This window comes from Protopterus annectens, chromosome 10.part0 (genome assembly GCF_019279795.1).
Source record: "Protopterus annectens isolate FY-2018-M chromosome 10.part0, PAN1.0, whole genome shotgun sequence".
NCBI lineage: Eukaryota > Metazoa > Chordata > Ceratodontiformes > Protopteridae > Protopterus > Protopterus annectens.
Genome location: NC_056744.1, coordinates 804,816,165 through 804,837,076, shown reverse-complemented (window position 1 = coordinate 804,837,076; position 20,912 = coordinate 804,816,165). Strand labels below are relative to the sequence as shown.

General features: G+C 38.0%; 1 protein-coding gene across 1 annotated transcript in view; it reads right to left on the bottom strand.

The window, feature by feature from the left end:
* Window positions 1–2,272: 2,272 nt before the first annotated feature.
* Window positions 2,273–20,912, bottom strand: part of LMO4 (LIM domain only 4) — a 49,955-nt gene continuing 31,315 nt past the window's right edge. The window contains exons 3-4 of the mRNA XM_044085622.1: window positions 10,694–10,849; window positions 2,273–2,992 (exon numbers count right to left, since the gene is read on the bottom strand). Coding sequence (XP_043941557.1) covers window positions 2,984–2,992; window positions 10,694–10,849 — 165 coding nt within the window. The 3' untranslated portion in view covers window positions 2,273–2,983. The remainder of the gene's footprint in view (window positions 2,993–10,693; window positions 10,850–20,912) is intronic.

Genomic DNA, 20,912 nt, shown 5'->3' with positions numbered 1-20,912 from the left:
TTCAGACTTACAAGTTAGTGGTAAGAGACAGAAAAATCAAAACTCATCTTTAGCTACCAGTAGTTAAAATAGGCCCAGATATGCTGGAATTCTTCTGTATGACATTTATCTGCTTATTAAACTCCTAATTATCTTTGTGCACTATAGATGCTTGACTATCTGATTTTTCATCCTGCAATGCTTAAACGTATTGCAAGTGCAGGAATTTATTATTCAGTTTTAAATTGCTGATAGAAGCTATACTGGAAAAATGTACCAATTGCTGGCTTCAACCTTTTGAAGAGCTACTGTTCAAGCTGTAATTACCATATCAGTGTTAATGGTCTGCATACTTAAATGACACAGGAATTGTGTCTTTTGTGTTGGGAGTGCTCTCACTGGTAGAAATGTTACTGCAATACAGAAGGGGTATTGGTATTGGACAAATGTTATTTACCCCTACTGGAAAATACTGTGTGCATCTCTTTGTGCAAAATAGTCTTGGTCAGGTTTTCAATTACTCTAGGTGAGACTGCAGTAGAAGGCAATGCCTCAGTCTGAAGTGGGTGAATCTTGGGGAGCCACTGGTTATAACTCTAATCTGCAGGTATACAGGGCAAAAATTTTAAACTGGGTATAGCAGGAGTCTGCTATTATCACATTCTCTTAAAGCCAATTACTTCTTGTATAAAAAAATTATGTCAAAGCCTATAACATCAGCATCAGTGACATCAACTGGGAGCCACAGCCCCTATCCAATCATTTTTTAAACTGGTGGCAGCAGCAGGGATTACAGGCCCGATCATCAAAGGGAGAACCAATCGTTTCTGCAGCCTTCTTTAGGTTGCGTTTTGGTATATGAATTTGTCAACAAAAAGTAACACTTGCTTTAGCTGCTCATTGACAATAACTAGAGAAAATGCTTCTGAAAATGTTAGAAATTACTTTTGTTTAATTCAACAAATGATAGGTCGAAGGAAAACTCGACACAAGCTTGGTGGCTCATAAAAAGAAAAGTAGTATGTACTACAACTACAAACATGTCTGGAGAAATGAACACCATCTAGACAGATTGATAAAGAACGGTTTGCTATCTAATGCCAAGCAAATTCCCCATCTGAAATTCCCATTATATGGACCCAGCAAAGTATCTGGGGCAATGAAGTTCAGGAATGGAATTTGGTCAATTGTAAGTTAATTGGCAGTGACAGAAAGTAGGCTCCACAAGGAGAGAGAAATTGGGTAAGAGAGGACAAGGCATCATAAAATGAGTTTAAGACCCGACTGGAGCCATTGCTACATGTGAAAGATTTTGCAGTTAGATATTAAACCTAGATGGTCAACTTTGACTCTTTGGAATAGTCACAAAGGGAAAACACATTGATAATAAGAGACTAAAAATGAGGTGGGTCATAGCTTGTGTGATTAAACTATTGTGTTGTATCATAACTTGGAAAACCATATTTCTCGACAATGGTGCATTTTATTATCTTTTCTAAACAGCATCTAGACAAAGTTACTTCTGTTGACAAATCTACAGATACCTCTCCAGACATACCTGAAAGTTGGAGGAACTTCCTAGACTTAACAGATGGATAGAATAGAGTATGATCCAATTATAGAGTTGCAATGAATAGGTAATTGATATTACAAATAGTGTAAATAGTTTTCTATCTTAATATTTAACTTGTTTACTTATTCTACTTTGTAAGTGGCTGTACTTTCTTCTCTTATTGTTCACTAATCTCTTTCCATAGTTGATAAAACATATAAAATGTAAACTAAAAGCAAAACAAGGCAGTTTATCCAGTAAGCTGCCAAGAAATTAAAGTGCAGACAAATCTTATCTAGATGTGTATATATTCTATAGTTCTACACCTATGGTACACTGTTCTTTATGCTAGATGGGGTGGGCCAAGGGAAAAATAGCCATGGTGGTATAACTGTTTGTGGAGGAGGAACCCAGTCAAACTGTCATACTGGGCTAGAAGGTAGTGATATGGGGCTTGCAAAGAAATCAGTTAGGTAGTCATAGAAAAAAAAAAGTACATTGCCTTTCAGAACATTTTTTGCATAAATAAAAAGATATTATGGTTGCATGTATGTTACAACCGTAATGCAGTACTACACTCCACTTTGTTTTTAGTGCACTCATTAACAGCATATTCTGTTTCAAGTTAATTTCACAAAACCTCAACATCAGGGCAAAACTGTCATATACAATTACCTGCTATATAAGAAACAATGAAATACTGGCAGACTATTCACTGATTTAGAATCGGATACCAACATGTAATTTTCTTTTAAAACTTTTATTATTTAAATACACCATACTAGAGCAAATGCCTCTGAAAATATCACAAATAAGATTTTTGTTTTCATTCAGCAAATTATAGGTAGGAGGAAATCTCTACACAGTAGCTGTTACAAGACATTTTACTGTATGGAGTAGCAACATCTGAACAAAACACTTACATGCATACATACATGTTATTTTACAGAGATTACACTGAAGAGTGTTTATGATAGAATACCACTAAACCACAGATTTTTTTCCTTTAGCCCATGGTCTGCTTTGATCATGACATTCCCTTACAGCACGTAAATATACAAAGAGCAAACAGAATGTTGCAAAGTTAAAACACAGGGTAAAAACTCCAGCCAGTGCCCTGCTAATTGTTAATGGAGGTACAAACTGGATCTGAACGCTCTTTTAATTAGGTTCATTTGTCATTTTTTCCAAAAATGTCCTCTGGTGTTTTTTTCTCATTTTCTATTTGGTCTCCATTAGCCCAGGTTCATGGAGTCTTTAATGTTCCTCTTCAGTCATTTCAATACACCAATAAGCATGAGAAGGGCAGTCAAGAGAAAAGAGAAGAAAGGGGGCTATGGCATGAAGCTGGCACTGCTGCCAGTCACAGATGTGACTACTGGAGACATGTGGCATCCATCCATGATAAGCAAGATTGGAGATGAAGGCACGCATTACGCACTGCTCCAACCTTTAACAAACCTGCAAAGAAAATGAAACGGGCAAGTTAAACGGCTGGAAGGGTTAACAGAAAACACTGCATGCTTAAATGACCTACTTAACCAGACTTCTACAATGACTGGCTCAAACTTCTAGCAAACTGCTTACCTCTGTGCCATGTATTTATAAAGAAACGATGATCTAAAAACGTAGCTGGCAAATACCCATGGTCTGCTTTTTTTAGCTTTGTCTCTCTGATAAATATTTATCACTCTGTCATTTACAGCATGATTCTTACAAAATTAATGAAAACTTCCAAACAGCCACTGTTTTAATTTTCTATTTTTTACAGGCTAGTCATCAAGACTGCACACACAAGTTATATAGAGACTGACGTTCAATACTGCAGTCCTTATTTAGCCATTTTCTAATACTGCAGATCTTGTGTGTATATATATATATATATATATATATATATATATATATATATATATATATATATTTTTTTTTAAAATATATATACACCAATACACACACACGCACACACATCTAGCTCTTAAATATTTAATTGCCACACCACATAAATGATGTCCTTAAATGATAAGGCAGATATTGCAGAAGTATATTGTTAAATCTCCGTGTGCGTTTCCCCAAAGTAATACTCTAGAATACCTTTTTCCTCAAGTTGCTAAATGCCTGAAGTTCTCTGTAAAGAGCAATCCCCTACATTCAGGCTAATTAAAATGGTCAAGGCTTGGAAGTTAAATTCCCTAGAGCTGATGCTCAGCGTGAGAAAGGTAATTTATCTGCCCAGAGCAGAGAGATTACAAAGCAAGCAAGCATATTTAACAAATGTGCATCAATTGTCTTTCACTATGAGACAGACATCAGCAACTATGCCACTAAACACAAAACAGTGTAAAATTTAAATATAAAAAGTTCTTCTGCTGAATAGACATCCGTGTACAAATGGATGTCCGTTTACAGCTGGACCCCAAAATGCTTTAAGGGTTAAGCTCTCTATTTGTTCTATCCAGACAGTGCATTGTTCAGCAATTAAAAATGCATGTAAAACGTCTCAAATTCTCAGATATTGTATTAGCAATCAATGGTTAATATTTTACTTAAATGCTTCCAATGCTTAAAAAAAAAGCAAGTTTCTGCTATTATACATGTAACCACAAATATAGATGGCACAAGAGAATGGTAAACACAGAAAAAAACAACTTAAGTACAGAAGCTCTAATGAAAACAAACTAGGCTTCACATTGTTCTGACAGTGAAGCCTAATCATCCTATTGCTCCCTCCCCCCATGGCAAGTCAGGTGGCAGAAAGTGGCCAGCATCAGGTCCGTAGGACAGACTCAATTGCTACTTAGTTAGGAGGAGACGGCGTGCATGGTCCCATGTACACTTGCCCCTTTCTTAGTTCCAGAGAGCAGAGCTCTACAATGACAGGCCAAGGCAACAGGGACATTACAGGCAGGTGATACACAAAGCCAGTTCTGCATGTCACTAATGCTACAAACGCCCAGTTTCTCCTTTAAGAATGAGGCCAATAGCAGCATTCTCAAACTCTTCACCCTCACCTGGCCTCACAGATGCATATGCTGCTAACTGATCATGGGTTTGCTGAGCTGTAATGAGGACTTCCTCCTTCTACACCGCATCTTCAATTCTTTTGACTGAAAAGCAACAGAATACTATCAAACCATTTAGTTTTCCCCATGCAAATCATACTCAAGTGTATAGTTCTGCCAAATTTACAGGGCCTTAAGGGACATAAAGGACTGCCCTTAAAAACTACTGAGAGGAATTAACTACTAGCTAACCAAAAAGCACAATGATTAAGGAAAAGGCTAGTTCAAACAAAATGTCTGCAGTAGAGCAGGAAAACACTAGTTTAAAATTCTTTGGCAGTACTGGGGAAGGAGAGCGTGGGAAATCCCACTTCAACAGTGATCCTTCCCTTCACACTTCAATATTTATGGTAAACGTACTCCAATAACTGTTACGTTAATTTATGCATCACAGAAACATTGCACTCTTGCCAGAATCTCACATCAGGATTAACATTGGGTGTTCTATTCATAGTAAAAGGTTACAGTATGCATTTTTATACCACAGTAACAAAACCAGCCTTACTTTTTAGGAGTGCATCAAGCTAGTAATGTTGTGAAAATGCGTGATGGAAGACTAGGTGGCTGGTTAATAAACACACTGACCTTCAACACCTTTTAGTCTCTAGTGGAAAACTGCCTTGTCCTGCCCAGGTAGCATTTTGCCAAGTTTGTTCATCAACAGCAAAACAAAAGGTGACGCAGTCAGACAGTATATGGAATGTTTGCCAAACCTTTTCAGTCTGCATGAAGGGCACAAAATTCATCTGTTTACCCATAGTTTTGTTTCGAAAATGCCCCACACAAACAGTCATAGTGACTAGCATCCTAGGACTGGTACAGATAACTGTAAAGCCACCCTAAGCACGAAACAGGTGTATGTCTTCGAGGATAACCTGCCCTTGTGAGATGTGCTACAAGTCTTCCAGCAAACACACAAGGGCTTTCAGTTCAGAAATCACGTGAGATGAAGTCTAACAGGTAATAAAAAGACCTGTAAGGCAAGTATTTCAGATGCGCCATGCTGGCAAGTTCAGAGTCAGACTGAGATTTTGTATAACAAAGCTAGTGTGTGTCCCAGGCTAGAGGGGTCCATTCTAGATGGGATGAAGTAGACTTTACCCTTCAAAAATAAATAATTTTAACGGATGCATTACCTGAGAACTGTAGATCCAGACAGACGCAAGACACAGCTAATACATGCATCTTATTCAAGGAGTAAGCTGTTTGTACAGCTCACAGAGGCAGCCAAGATGCAACATGTGGGAAAAGAAGGTGGGGACTACTACCTTACTCTAATAACCGAGTGAGAATCTAGTCCAGTTGGAGTTATTAGGATTTTGATTTTTTTTTATGATACATATGACATCTGTAGAGAAGAGATGGTTGACAAAAACCTAATCTCTCTCAGACTCTGAGGCTGAAGCATGTGATGTTGGGGTGAATAGTGTCCAGTCCTGTTGAAAAAGGTCATCAGCTCCACTGCTACAGTCTGCATCAGCAGGGAAATGTTGACTTTTCTTGACCAGCTGAAGGTTACATGTAGCTTAAGGCACTCTCTGGAAAGAGAGGAATTAGAGAAAAAAAAGAATAGAATTCAAATAACTGACTCCACCCAATTAAGATTCTTGTACAGCATATCCTAAAACAGAACTCGTACCACATGAGGCACAAGCAAGGTCAACCTTATCAGGGCACTAGCTAAACACATCTACTTACTAGGCTTGGACATGCAAGCTGTCATTACAATCAGCCTGCAGAGGGGCTATGAACAGGTACATCTCCTACAGGATGCACTGGTATCACTGTTGTGTTGTGACACAGCCTGTGGTGTCAGTCATTTTAGGGCTGCTTGAAAAGCCATCACAGCATGATAGACGACAGTCTTTTCCATCAAGTAACAGTGTTTTTTTTTTTCCTTTGGGGGGGCCCTACTCCACTGGTTTTGGACATAAAACAGTAGCAAGTATGGTCTTTATGCATAGTCCAATGTACATGCAGTCAGAGAATTTCTGATATGACCAGATGAAACTCTGGATTCCTTGATTTCTGATGTCACAGTTCAAACTTTCTAATTATGGCAGAAATTATGCAAGTACATCCCAAAGATTCTTTTAAACCACTGGATCTTGAGTATTTTCAGATACAATGCCATGAGAATGAAGATGACATGTAAATCCAGAGGTCTAAAAAGCCTAAAGACATGGCCCATGACAGATGGGAAAGAATAAAACAGTACTATTTTGTCCTATGATAATGAATCCCTAGAGCTAACTTACTTCTTAAACAGACCCAGTCAGTAACATTACACCTACATTCTTTTTTTTTTTTTGTAAGAAAACATCAGAGTAGTACGCATGCTGACTTGGAGTACTACGGACAAGAAACACACTTGGGAAAATTCCCTTACTCTGTCATAAAATGTCAAGAGATCTTTTAGAACTACCGTAGAGTCTCCAAATCAGTTCAACATCTCATCAGGACAGCAGCTCGCCCCACTTATGTTGCACTACAGTGTCAGTATTGGAACACGTGTCCAAGCTCCTGGTGAGGGAATATGGCCCACAGTCTTCTGGTCTTCTTAGTATCGAGGCAAAATGGGCTACCTGTTGAGGGACTGATACAGATTTGTATCCACTATAACCCCCTAGGAACATATTTTGTTGAGCAAGTCCTAAGGTGGACTTATGTGTTATAAATGACAGAACTATACATCAAGATCATGACTCATGGTAGAGCTGCAAAGACTAATATTATACTGAAAGTACCGGTCATCTGCATCTGGTACTACATGCAAGGCATGTAACATCAGAAGGTGGGCATACATCTGATGCACCAAGTACAAAGCTAGACGTCTGCAGGTCAGCAGTTGTGGTAGCAAGAAAGTATTCAGAGGAATTAAGCCAGGTTATACAGGAATACATCATTACACTATTAGTAACAATGTTTAATTCACACTTTTTTATTGCATACATTTTTTAACTTGATAAGCCCACCGTGTCCACTTTAGGGGCAACTTGGGAGTACTGTCTTGGCTAAGTGATTTGATTATAGTCACAAAGTAGGTAAATTAAGGTGGAAGGATTCAAGCCATATACCTTGAGCATAGGATTCAGCTTGTTAGTAGCTTAGGGACTGTGTTAAATGCCAGACAACTAGAGAATACATAAGAACAAAATTACTCAGAAAAAGAAACCTATACTTATACTAAGACAGTGCTACACAATAGACTGCAGAAAAAGTAGAGGTTAAAATTGCTTTGCTTGCTTCTAAAGCAGTGATAAACAATTCTATATACCTTACACTACATACCAATACTACACATACTTGTTCTCTACTTTTTTTTTACATCCTACTGTACTTTCCATTGTAAATCTATAAAACAGAATAACCACGTTAACTGCACACTTTTTATTTCCTTGCAATAATTCAGTTCTGTAAGACTGCCTGGGTTAATGACGAAAAAGTTAAATATGCTATCAGGGCTGATGGAAAAATCTATCACCATTCTGAAATTAAAATTCACCCATGGTCAATATGATTTAATACCCATGCAAGCAGTGCTATAAAGAGTAAATGAATCAATGCCATCAATACATAATCAGTATGAAATATGATGTGAATAAAATTATGTGGAAGAGTCATACTTCCAGTCCTTTCTGGACCAGCATGGTATGAAATGCCTCTTCATTGAAAGCTGACAGTAATTGTTATAAATTAGACATAGCACTTATCAAAATGCACTCACATGTATGGCTATAGGAGTTTAATACTTATTAAAGTGATTTGGACTATCTGTTTTAGGAAATTAAGATAAAAATGGTAATCTATTCCTTAGGCTATATAAAGGGGAGGAAATATGAAGACACAGCAGTAAGCTAAACCTGATTTACCTGTAAGTGTAAAGAATATCCCATGACACACAAAAATACACAACACAGTGCAACTGATGAAATAATTCTCTCCTTTTCAGGTCACAAAACAGTGGAAAAATGCATACACACACGCATATATACACACACTTGTAGATACACATACAAACATGCATGTATATGCATGTGTGTGTATAATACACACACACTATATATATATATATATATATATATATATATATATATATATATATATAAATATTATATCTTTTCCCCAGAGACTACAAGTGTATTTCACTTTTGATTTAAAAAACATGAAACAACTCACTGTATTATGCATCTAAAATGCATGTGGAATAATTTTTCCAATGAAGCAAAATTCGAGTAATATGAGTTTCATATACATTTCTCAGTGTGGCTACAAACAACTTTTAGAGAATAACATTTCTTAGAAGACAACTCTCAGAGGAGCAAAAACAACTTGACCTCAGTCCATTTTTTTTAAATAACTATAGCATTAAAATCGGTGAATCATGGCTACAGGCTAGCTCACCACTGCAGCAAAGGTTGACTGCATTAGGTGGTTGTTATGCAAGTAAATAAATCGCTAATCTGCTATCTGAAACAAAACAGGTTTAAATCTTTGTAAGCTCACTTTCCTACTGAAGTCTATGAAGCCACATTTTGCAGGTATATTGACTCCCACAACATGAAAGGGGCAAAGTATCAAAGTATTTTAACACTACATTATTTCACAATATTATTTATACTATGGTGCAGGTGAAAGAGAAATACATCAAAAAGCCCTACACAGTAGTAAAAATGTTCCCAACAATGAAACAGCCCTAGACAAGCCTGAATTCTTACATAAAGACAATTCAAGACAAGCCTGTACAACAAATGAGCTGTAGCCAGCTAGTCAGCCATATGTTTCACAGTTAATTAAATCAAAACTTTTTATTGTTTAATAACATTTCTTATAATAAAACATACTGAAAAGAACAAGCTCCCGATGCACTCTACATAAAAACATTACCATTTGAATGTTTTTTTTCTGGGTAGTCCAGCGTTCCCCACCTTACAAAAACATGCTAGCTCCCACCCACTATTATATTATACATGGAACGAGAGAGAATATTTTATATTTATATTATACACATACATACATACATACATACATATGTATTGCATTAATAGACATACACATACTTATCACTGATCTTGTGTCCTCTGTCATGTTGAAAAAGGTCAGAGGTAGACCAATTTCCTTACTCAATTAATGCATTAAAAATGAAAAATATAAACTGAACAAACAAAACAATCCCAAATTACATCTAGGTAAATTTATTTGTGCATTTCACTGGATGACCCATACAGAACAATAGTACTTTGTCATTATTATAAACACCACACATAAGCATCTGTATTTACAAGTAACCTTAAGAAGAATAGTGTACAGAAATTATTACAGTTATGCCTATATTGCTTTCCCTTGGTCCCTGCTCCTAACATCCCACTTGCTTGTTGGTGCACTACAGATTTAAAACATAAATGGCAACCATTAGGGCAGTAAAACTGAAATAATTCACAGTTAAATGTAAATCACATTAAAGCCACTTAGAACCCACTCCTAGATTACATTACCCTTACAAACTGTGCAGCAATATTTTATTAGTACATCATCTGCTAAACATCAAAGACTGCATGTTTTCCTTTCTTTGGCTAGAACAGATTATCTGAATGCAAATTTATTCTTCTTTTAAACTACATTTCCATATCCTTTGCATTTTTTAAACTACAGACAAAACTGCTTTTTGTTCCAAGGATACGCTTCTGCCTGGATAACCTTGTATACACTTGGGCAACTAAAAATCACATCGAAACAAGGCTTATCATGACACTGTCTCAAAAACGTGGACCAGTACAACAACACAATCTGTTAAGTCTCACAGTATCCAGAAATAGATTCTCCAAGTTCTAACTACCTGTGGTAACTCACACAGGTTCAGTCTTAAACATCTGCTTTTTTATTTTATTTAAACCCACTAGACGCAATGTTTTTCAGGGTGCCTTACGAGTGCAACCTACTTGACAGTTAAATTGAATGCAAAAGAATCAAAAGAAAGACTACAAGCTGAAGCTTGTTAATAACTTGCAACTGAAATCCTCTATGTTAAACAGGCAGACAACTTCCAGATTCATTATTGCTCAAAGACTGAATAAAATTTTCAGAAATTACTTAATGGTCTCACCTTTTGGTCTGGCAACAGCGGGTTACTCTGAAGTGAACTCAAATGGCCGCTGATGAGAGCTGTAGGTCTATCGTGTTCACAGAACAAACTGCCGTTGATATAATGAAATCGATCCCCTGGTACCAAGCGATTCCGACATGTAGCACATGTGAAACACTAAAAAAGCAAACAAATCCACCTGAGTAATAACCCAGCACATTAATTCTGTAAAACTGGATTTTTATCAAAATAACTAAAGTCTCTTAACTTCTGTTTAACAAAAGAACATGAACGCCACATATCCACAAGTCTCTTCCATTATGTACAAAGGAAGAAATGCATTCATTTTGGTTAGTCAAAATAAACAATGCATCAGCTGCTAATTCTGAAAGTAAAATTCAAAACTCAAACATTCCAATGACATTATAGAGCTATGGCACAGGAAGTCAAACATTAATGTCTGATAAAATATTAAAGATAAAGTCTGGTTTTCTGTATGATGTTACTTAATACTTATCACATACACAAATGCAGCAGACACAGTTAATGTTGAGATTCTTTTTTAAACAGGAGTTAACAGATGCGAGCAATACTTCTATAGTTTACTGTGCATGAATGCAGGAAATTTAGCACAATCTGATTTGGCCAATCAAAATTTCTGAGCACTTTCAATGTTTGCTGTTCTTTTAGCTACATTCTTTGCATTCCCTTACCTTGCCAGCTACATACAGTTTTGCTAAACACCCGACAAGGATTTAAATATCTCAAATTAATAGCAAAAGCAGACATGCACAATGTCAGTGTTACAGACATATCAGGAAAAAAACACTTAAAACATACCAGGTCACTCCCAGTTCAAAAAGTATGAGTAGGCACAAATCAAGCAGGGGGAAAAAAAGTTTAAGATGCATCCAACCAGTTTCTACAGCATCTGTACTGCTGAGGCTCAAAATGGCAGCATGTTGAGCATAGCAGTCAGTACCTCTTTATCCCCAGCAAAGCTTTATAGCTTATTCTGGGATCCTCAAGTACTTTCTTGCAAGCCCTTCAGCTTGTCCTGGTTCTGACCCAGGACACCTCCTAGTGGGGCATAACTGACATTTCTCACATTCTCCCAGTGTGTAATGCCTGGCATGTCCCCCTTGGGGGATGCACAGGGGACACCCTTATCAGGTGCCAAATTCACTTCAAAAAGTATTCTCTACTAATGGAAGAAGTGCTGCTCAGGCAGCTTCACAGACCTGTACAGTTCTACAATCGCAATGCTGCAGAAAATCTTCACTTTCACTGCTTGTATAGGTGATCTGATCTGCTTGTTCACCAGCCAAAGTTCATTACCACAGCTGAGGTGGAGATGTAGCCTCACCAGTAAGTTGACAGTATTACCCTGGGACTCTGCTCTGATTTTGCCACTGCAATCTACAATGCCTGCAGTACTGTAACCACTTCAACTATTGCCCTATTAGTCTCTCAGTACTTTCTACCCTCACTCATGGACAAGCCCCTCCCTAGGAAACAAAATCTGCTACTTGGTGTAGCTACTTTCCTCTGACCTACAGAAAATTCATTTTTTTCCATGTCAGAAACACTGCCTCTATATTTGGGCCTTGGGTCCCCCCATTATTTATTTATGGCTTTGCCCAGATTTCTTGCTCTAAGAAATTGAGAGCTACGACCATTTCCAGTTCCACAAAACATGTACAAATTAAATTGGCATAGGCCTTCTCAGGGAAGCTGATAAGTGTGATCCTTATACAAGCGAGACATCATTCGGTAGCTAAACACTGGAAAGGCAGGTCCATGTCTTTCTTTGTTGTATAATAAAATTAAGAATTATATCGTGGGTGTAGAGTTATGACGTTTGGGTTTGGATCATGTCCGCGTCATGGTCAGTATGCATGTATCATTCATGAAACAACCTAGGCAATGCACAGACGACTTCCTCCGATGTTGCTGGTTGGTTTGTCAGAATCCCTTTGAGGTCATCCAAAAAGTCATTTGGTAATGTGTATGCACACTCCACCTATGCAAGGGTCTTAACTTGACAAATGCTGCTTCCTGGACTGATGGTACCTTTCAAATCAGTAAAATTGAAGAATCAATCAACAGCACTGCATAAAAAACTAACTTCACAGCTTCTCTCATCACTAGTAATCACCAGCATGTCCTAGGGATACTTCAATGTCAGCAAATCTTTTTTGTATACAGCTCTTGGAAGCCACCTTACTAATAAGTCTTGAAAAGGGTCCATTTAGACTCCATATACACTACCTCTCTACACATAAGAGGCAAGCTCTTCCAAGTGTAGGAGCTGAACTCATCCCCGAAAAGAAACACTTGTAACTCATTAACAAGAAACGCTCTGTATATATTTATCAGTATTTGGTAACTGAAGGACAACATTAGCCCACATGGATTTTTCACAGACACAGTTCAGTAGCACTATTTAGATAAGTGACTTGCTCCCAGTCAAACAGAGGGTGAATGGAGGCCAACCGAATGAAACCCTATATTACAGACTACAACTCTAATGACTCACAGCCTTAATCCTCTGCATTAATTGCCATATTGTAACCTCACACAAATCTGTCCAGTCATCTACCTGGCTGTCTTGACACAATTCATCAACAACTAGTGGTTAACTAATAGCCAAGAATCTCTGGACTTGAGTGTCTAGATAAAAGCTTCAACTCTGATGACATCACTACAAAGTCCAATAAGAGATCTTCAGTTCAAGTGTTCTGCAATGGAATACACTTATGACTCATCTTGTGTTTTAAGCTTGTTCTGGATAATCCATTACTCATACAGAAATCTAGAAACAATTCATCACTTGGAAAAAGATCAAGTAAGCTGTTCCGCTCAGTCATGCCCCCCCCCCCCCCCCCCCCGTACTGCTGCTGTTCTGTAAGAGAGTGCTGAAATCTTAAAACACTATTAGAGGTTACTTGGGTGGCACAATGGTGCAGCACATAACATTATTGCCTCAAAGCAAGAGGTGCCCAAGTTTAATTCTCAGCTGGGGTGCCTTCTGTGCAGAGTCTGCATGTTCTCCCTGTGTTTGCTTGGGTTTCCTCCTGGTGCTCTGGTTTCCTTCCACATTCCAAAGACATGCAGTAGGTGGACTGGACACTAAATTGGCCATAAGTGTGAGAGTGTGTGGTGTGGCTGAACTACAACCGCAGGGCTAGCCACCTGGTGATGTAAACCTTGACTCTACTAGATTGTGACTGTTGTGAAAAAGGGGTTGTGGATAGATTAGGTGGTATCATGCCAAGCATAGCTACCATGGACTTCAAGAAGGCTAAAGACTCTGAACAGTTGTTTGCATACACATACAAATAAGTTTTACTTTCTATAACTTACTGTCACATCAAGATAAACCTCTCAGCTACTGGTAAAAATTACAGCTGTACAACACAGAACTAGGCGCATGTGAACATCTTCACTCTTGCCCAGGGTCTCCCTCAAAGAACAAATTAAAGTGCAACAGAATCCCTCTTACCAAGTTTAAAGAACCACTACTGGTGAACAGGTAAAACCACCAATATATAACTGGTATTATTCACCCTCCTATAAAAGCTCTGTCTCCATCCCTAGCAAGCATCCAACATTCCATACATAAAACAGACACTTTCCTTTTCCAAAGTCTAGACCATCTTAATTCACCTCACACCTGCCTACTAACAGACTGGTATCTTTTGCTTTGCAGGTGGACAGCTCACACAGATACATGACACAACTTATTGCATCAGTCTCAGCAGGAATGCTCAGGACCTTCTGTATGGCATCTCTCATGTAACACTAGAAGAGCTTGCTAATTTACTTGGCCTTGTGTTTTCACATTAGGAGTGATGCTACAATGCCAGTTGGTCACCTAGTTATCATTGTAACATATGGCTATAGACAAGATTAGTAGTAGTAAAACTGAGCTAAACAAGTCAAGTCATAAGGGAAAAACTACTCTCAGACACAGGACTGAAAGGTGGCAAAGTTAAGGCAAGCAAACAAGGGTCGGACTACTGAAAGACTTTTGAAACAGACATTCCAGCAAATGCAAAGAAAACAAAATGACATAGACAGCCCCTCCAAAAGAAAAAATCAGCAAGAATGGTTAAAGGCACTCCAGCTGGCAAAGGAAAGAACTACTCAAGGAAGGCTCAACAGGTTGCACATTTACCTTTGGTGCTGGATGATCAGATGGTTGTGGGTTCTATTCCCACCCCACATGATTTTCCCCATTATTGACACAGCTGCTGCACTCCTGGGTGTGCAGATCATTTAGAGAAAAGTCATTCTCTGAGGTTCCATCTGCCTGAACTGGGCTAGTTCAGATGGATATAAATGATCCTACTGTATTTACAGAAAAAAAGAGTAGGAGAATGTTATACAGTGCCTTAGCCAAGTTTCCTGGTGAATACCACCTTGGATATCCTCCTGAAAACAGGCCATTGGCATATTATGATTAACCAAGTTAAAAGGTATAAATAAATAAAAAGAAACTGCATGGCAAAAAGATGAAAAAATGAAAAAGATTCACTCATTGAGCTGCTGGACCAGAGAAGTAAGCCATACAAAATGTGATACACGAATAGAGGAGCTCTGTTCTAAATAGTCATTTCTGTTTAGTATGCATGGTGCAAAATCTGTCTGAAGCAAATCAATGGCAAAAAAAGAGCCTAATACATAAGCTGGTTAGAATGTCAAGAAGATTCCTAAAAATTGGAAGTTAGAAGCAACAATGGAACCCACCAAGGTACTATGTACACCATCTCCACCTCCATCTTGCCCACACACTTACTGATGCTGACAGTTATTCCAAAGTTTTTAGATGAATAGAAGTTTCATATTACAAAAATGTTACAAAAGCTGTGGTAAGGATTACATTTCCAGAACAATGGACCAGACTGCGCAGACTGGGATATTAGTACTGGATAAAAAGTGAGAAAAGAACATGAAGGATGGCAATTATACAATCTACTTAAAATGTAACAAACTCTTTCAATTGTGCCACACCACCATTCAAACATGAAGGACTTGCAGGTATACTGAGTGACTCGTACATTAAAAATGGCTGACTGCATACAAAACAAACAGCTGACCGAAGGGAAAAGAAGCGTAACTAGACGGAATGGAGAATAAAACAGGAGGGTCCTGTCAGGATCAGAGGTGGACTCTGTTCTCTTACTTCTTGATCACACTACACAGAGATTACAAACAAAGACACAAAAAGTGTGTGTGTGTGTGTGTGTGTGTGTGTGTGTGTGTGTGTGTGTGTGTGTGTGTGTGTGTGGTGTGTGGTGTGTGGTGCGTGGTGTGTGTGTCCACACACGTTTCATTATCAGTATTCTAAAACCACCAAAATACAGAAATGTGGAGTGAAGCAGCCTTACACTCGGAAAAGTAATGCCATTAAGCAACGTATTACTCATTGGACCACATCATTACAGCAAAACATTGAGAAGGAAGACAGCCCGAGATGACAACTTCAATAGTACTGAAGAATTTCAAACTATAAAGCATCGTGACGACTTAGGGTGGCCACGGTGGTGCAGCGGTTAGTGTTGCCGCCTCACAGCAAGAGGTTCTCTGGTTCGATCCTCGGCTGGGGTGCCTTCTGTGTGGAGTCTGCATGTCCTCCCTGTGGTTGTGTGGGTTTCCTCCGGGTGCTCCGGTTTCCTCCCACATCCCAAAGACATGCTGTAGGTGGATTGGACACTCTAAATTGGCCCTAGGTGTGAGTGTGTGCCTTCTGTGGATGGTTGGGTGCCGGGCTGGCAACTCAACACCGTAAAACCACACTGCCAATCATGAGCAGACAGGTGATCCGCTGTGGCGACCCCTAACCGGGAAAAAGCCGAAAGAAGAAGAAGAAGAAGAAGAAGAAAGCATTGTGATGACTTCCACTTGTATGTGTATGTACTAGGGAGATAAAAGACTTGAAGCATGTCTATTTCCATAAAGCAGACACCAGGATTTTCTCCAGGTAAGAGGTAATTTACATTACATGTTACACCCCTAATTCTACAGTGTAACAAAATATTGGCATTACAAGTGCCACGAATGGAGCATATTTTTATTTTGCTACATTGATAAAGCTTCACAGCAACGTTCAGGTTGAGAGGCCAAAATAGAGACAGAAGCTATTAAAAATCTATGGGAAAGATCTTGGAAACCACTACATTTAGTGGAAAACTGCTCATATACCATCTATATAGCAATTTAAGCAGCTTAAGATCAACATTACCACATCTATCTATGCCTATCTATATATTTATAGATATGCTTACACAGGTTCATACGTAGTTACTTGGCATGCAGTCCAGGAGACCATTAAGGAACATAATCCAAATTCCCAATTGCCACAAAGCACTGTCTGGTTAAAAGTGTATTAGTCCCTTTCAGAAGCATGTTTGTAAAGATCCAGGTGACTTCTCCATTTTAATTTTTTTCATTTCATTGTTTACAGTTTTTCTATAGAATCCCCACAAAATGTCATAATAGGTATTTGGAAATGATTTACGTAAAATGCAAGGCATAGCAGGTAAGCAAAAGCAGTTTCTTACTTGCATTGTGGTTTCACTGTTGTATCATCACATGTAAAAATCATCAATGGGAAGTGTTCTACCTGCAGGATGTAGTTGACAACTGGCTTTTCTAGGAAGAAAGAAACTACTACTGGTGGATTTAGAATGGAAATACAGTAGCATATACATTAACTTAGGCAGTGAGGCATTGTGGGCCCGGTCTTTCATGATGTCCTGGCAGGAATTTTTGAGCTCTGAGAAAAAAAAATTCAGGTGGCCACCCTTAACACAGAATGCAAAAATAAAAAAGCACACTTTTTCCCATCAAAAGTGGCACCACTTTGATATTGTATATGGTTAGGAGATTATATCCAGTTTTAAAAGGTATGTTACTTACATTTGCTTCATAACATGACCAATACACTAAGTGACTTGCTCAAGGCTGTAGGCAGACAAATGAAGATTGAGGGAAGCACACACATGCTCATACATACACACAAACTTCCAACAAAAAAAGTTCTCAACGTCTTGCTCCCATTTTATCTGGTCACTAGACTCCCCATCTCCTCAACCTTCTTATGTTATCTTAACTATCAAATGGGCATTAGCTAATTGACTATATAATATTCCCTCCTGGAAAAACAAGTTCTAAATCTTTCAAATTAACACCCTCCATATAAGGATGCCCTTAAAGTCAAACCAAGCAGGCATCAGGCAAATTTATCTCACCGCCTTTCTAGATCACCAAAACGCTAAGGAGTTATACAAGAATTTGGAAAAACAGAGTGTCAATGCTTAATATATGAAGGTGTGAAGAAGCCATACTAACAGAAGCTATTTTAACTTGTAAAACTCACTCTTCTTAGAGCTCTTTCCAAACTCTTACTGAACTGTTTATTTTTCTCTTCTACAAATCTAATGACTTAAAAGTCATATGCTTTCCTTTGCATCACATTTACTCGATTTCAGTAAAGCAGAACTCATAACTCTACCACAATATCTATATCAAATCTAGCTTAAATCTATTTTCACCAAAAATATCAGGTTTGTCTCGGTTTTTTAAAGGCCTCAGAAACAAATCAGCACTTTGGCTCCTATTACCTGCATCAGGATCAAAATGATGCAACTGTGACAGGTCTTAAACCAATTAATTTACTTCTAACACTATACCTTTCTGCACTTCTGTCACTTTTTCATTCTGAGGTTGTCCTGTATTAAGATACAGACACTTTAAAATTACAAGAAATCAAACTGTGGCCTTGCACTTTCTGCTTTACACATATTTTATTAAGTCCAGTACAAAAAAAGAAGAGATGATGCTTTACTCCCCCCCTTCCACCCAAGAGGCTTCTCAAAAACCTGTTCAAATGAACTTATATACATAAAATACTCCCGAAAGCAGGAGATACAGAGTTTGTCATCTGAGAAGAACAGCACAAGGACCTAGCAACTAATTCACAATGTCCACAACAGTTTTACAGTACGAGACAGGAAGCACAACACCCAATAAGACTTTTAAATGTACCAGCACGCAAGTTGTCTATCCACTTGAACAGGCTTCAGAATAATTTTTTCTACCTGTATTCTGCACCAGCGTCCACAGACAGACAGGTATTATCACATTAATTAACTCATCTTTAAATAAAGAAACTATATGCAAAGCCCAAACTATACAAAGTTCAATCAAAACCTGAAAGAGTTAGGGAGTTTACATGATTAAAAAATTATATTTGGGAGCCAACTAACTGCAATCTGATGCTACTATATGCAGTTTCCTGCCTCCTGATCTCCCCATTTCAAAATACAAATCCCTCGTGTTATTTCTCAACTATGAATGTTTATCTAAGTAATCAACTGCCGTACCCCACTCTCTTGCATTTAAACATATTTATCTGTAGTACTTTTTTTCTCTCTTTCCAGATCAACTTGATCTTTGGCATAAAATCAAAGTACTCAATTTCATTACTTACAAATACTGACTACTATACTGTTATATAATTTATGTTTACCTAATGCATGTTCATCACAACACTGCAGGATTTGAATTATGATCATGCTTATGTTTACTCCTTTATCTCTGCACTACAATTATTACCCTATGTGACTAATTATTTGGAGTATAACTTCGGTGTGGAGATTTTCTCCCTGGGCTTTGGCTGAAAAGTTTCTCTTATCTTTTTTCTTTTTTTGCCCAGTTGCATTTTCCTTGTCAGCAAACGGAAATAAATTAAATAAAAAGACAAAATCAGAATGTGATCAAAATGCGTTGGGGCTGCCTAGCACAAAGTCTCGCTATTATTGGAAAGCAAACATTTAAGAAACTGAACTTTTACATAGGTAATATTATTTTCTTGAATTTCCTGAATTGATTTGCTAGAAAAGACAAGGTCTGCATACAATACGATATTGACTAAAAGAAATTCGGCATATTTTTTGCTTTTAATAGAAGTGGAAAAGGGGGGGTCTAAAACTGAACCTTGTGAACACCAGCTACAGCTGGAAAAAAAAATCTGAGCATTCCATTTTGCACATTAAAAGCATCTAGGACCAAATAACATTTCCAACAATACATTCTATGTAGCAGAGAGAAAAAAATCAATGGCATTTAAAAAAAAAAAAAAAAAAAAAAAAAAAAAAAACATGGCTTCTTTCCTCAGCTTATATAGACATTAACGGTCATCACAGTTTCCTTAGCTTATATAGACATTAACGGTCATAGTTTCCCCAGAATAAAACACATTTAAGGAGAAATTATCTTACTACAGACTGGAATTCATAACACAAGCTTACTTTAAATGAGGTTTCATTCTCGACACTATAAGGCAAAGAAAGATCCTCACCTGGAAAATATAAAAGGTTCAGATATAACTGGATTTGGAAAAGTACAGAAATATTTTTAATACCTGCAGCCTAAAGAAACCATGGACTGCTAGCCACATTCTGTCTCCATCTGGATGGATTTTACTGCTTTTATACCCCAATGCTGAACTTTTTTGGGCACTGGTGAGTACAGGATGCTTGCTTGATTTACAGCATATCAAAATCTTACATCTCCCAAAACTGCCCTGCTACATGATTGCTTGTCTACTGTAATTGGCAGCAAATACATGCAGCACATGTTATAGAAGACATAGTGGATGCAACATGAAGTATACACTCTGCAAATGGTATGAAGCTAGGTTGCAGTGTTTCAAGACATACTCGGTAGCTACCTACAGCATATTTCTATAGCAAAGCAAGCCCAGCTTGAGCACAAGTTCTCTGACCATCGGAAACTCCTGCAATAGTGGTACATACGTTAACTATAGAGAACTAGCCAACACTGATATTTTTGGATGTGGAAAACACCTTCAGTTTTAAACTCACAAACAGCATGATAAGCGAGGGAAAGAATAAAACTGATACCAACAGCCTAGTACACTCACAATCTTAAGATGTGGATGCAACATCGAATCACTATGGATCTGCTCAGGTAAAAGCATAGCATGTTAAAAAAATGGTTTTACAAGAGAGACGCAAACACAGCTAGATAGAGAAGCACCCACCAAACCATGGAAAGAACAATTACTATGATTGTGACCACTGAACGCCAAAATATTATAGACTGTAACATTACTCAAACTGCAGGAGAGGTTCTTAGGAACCACAGAAGCTTCTTAATACAAGGTAGACAAACATAGCCCTGAATTTTCTTCTCAGCCTGTCCACAAAAA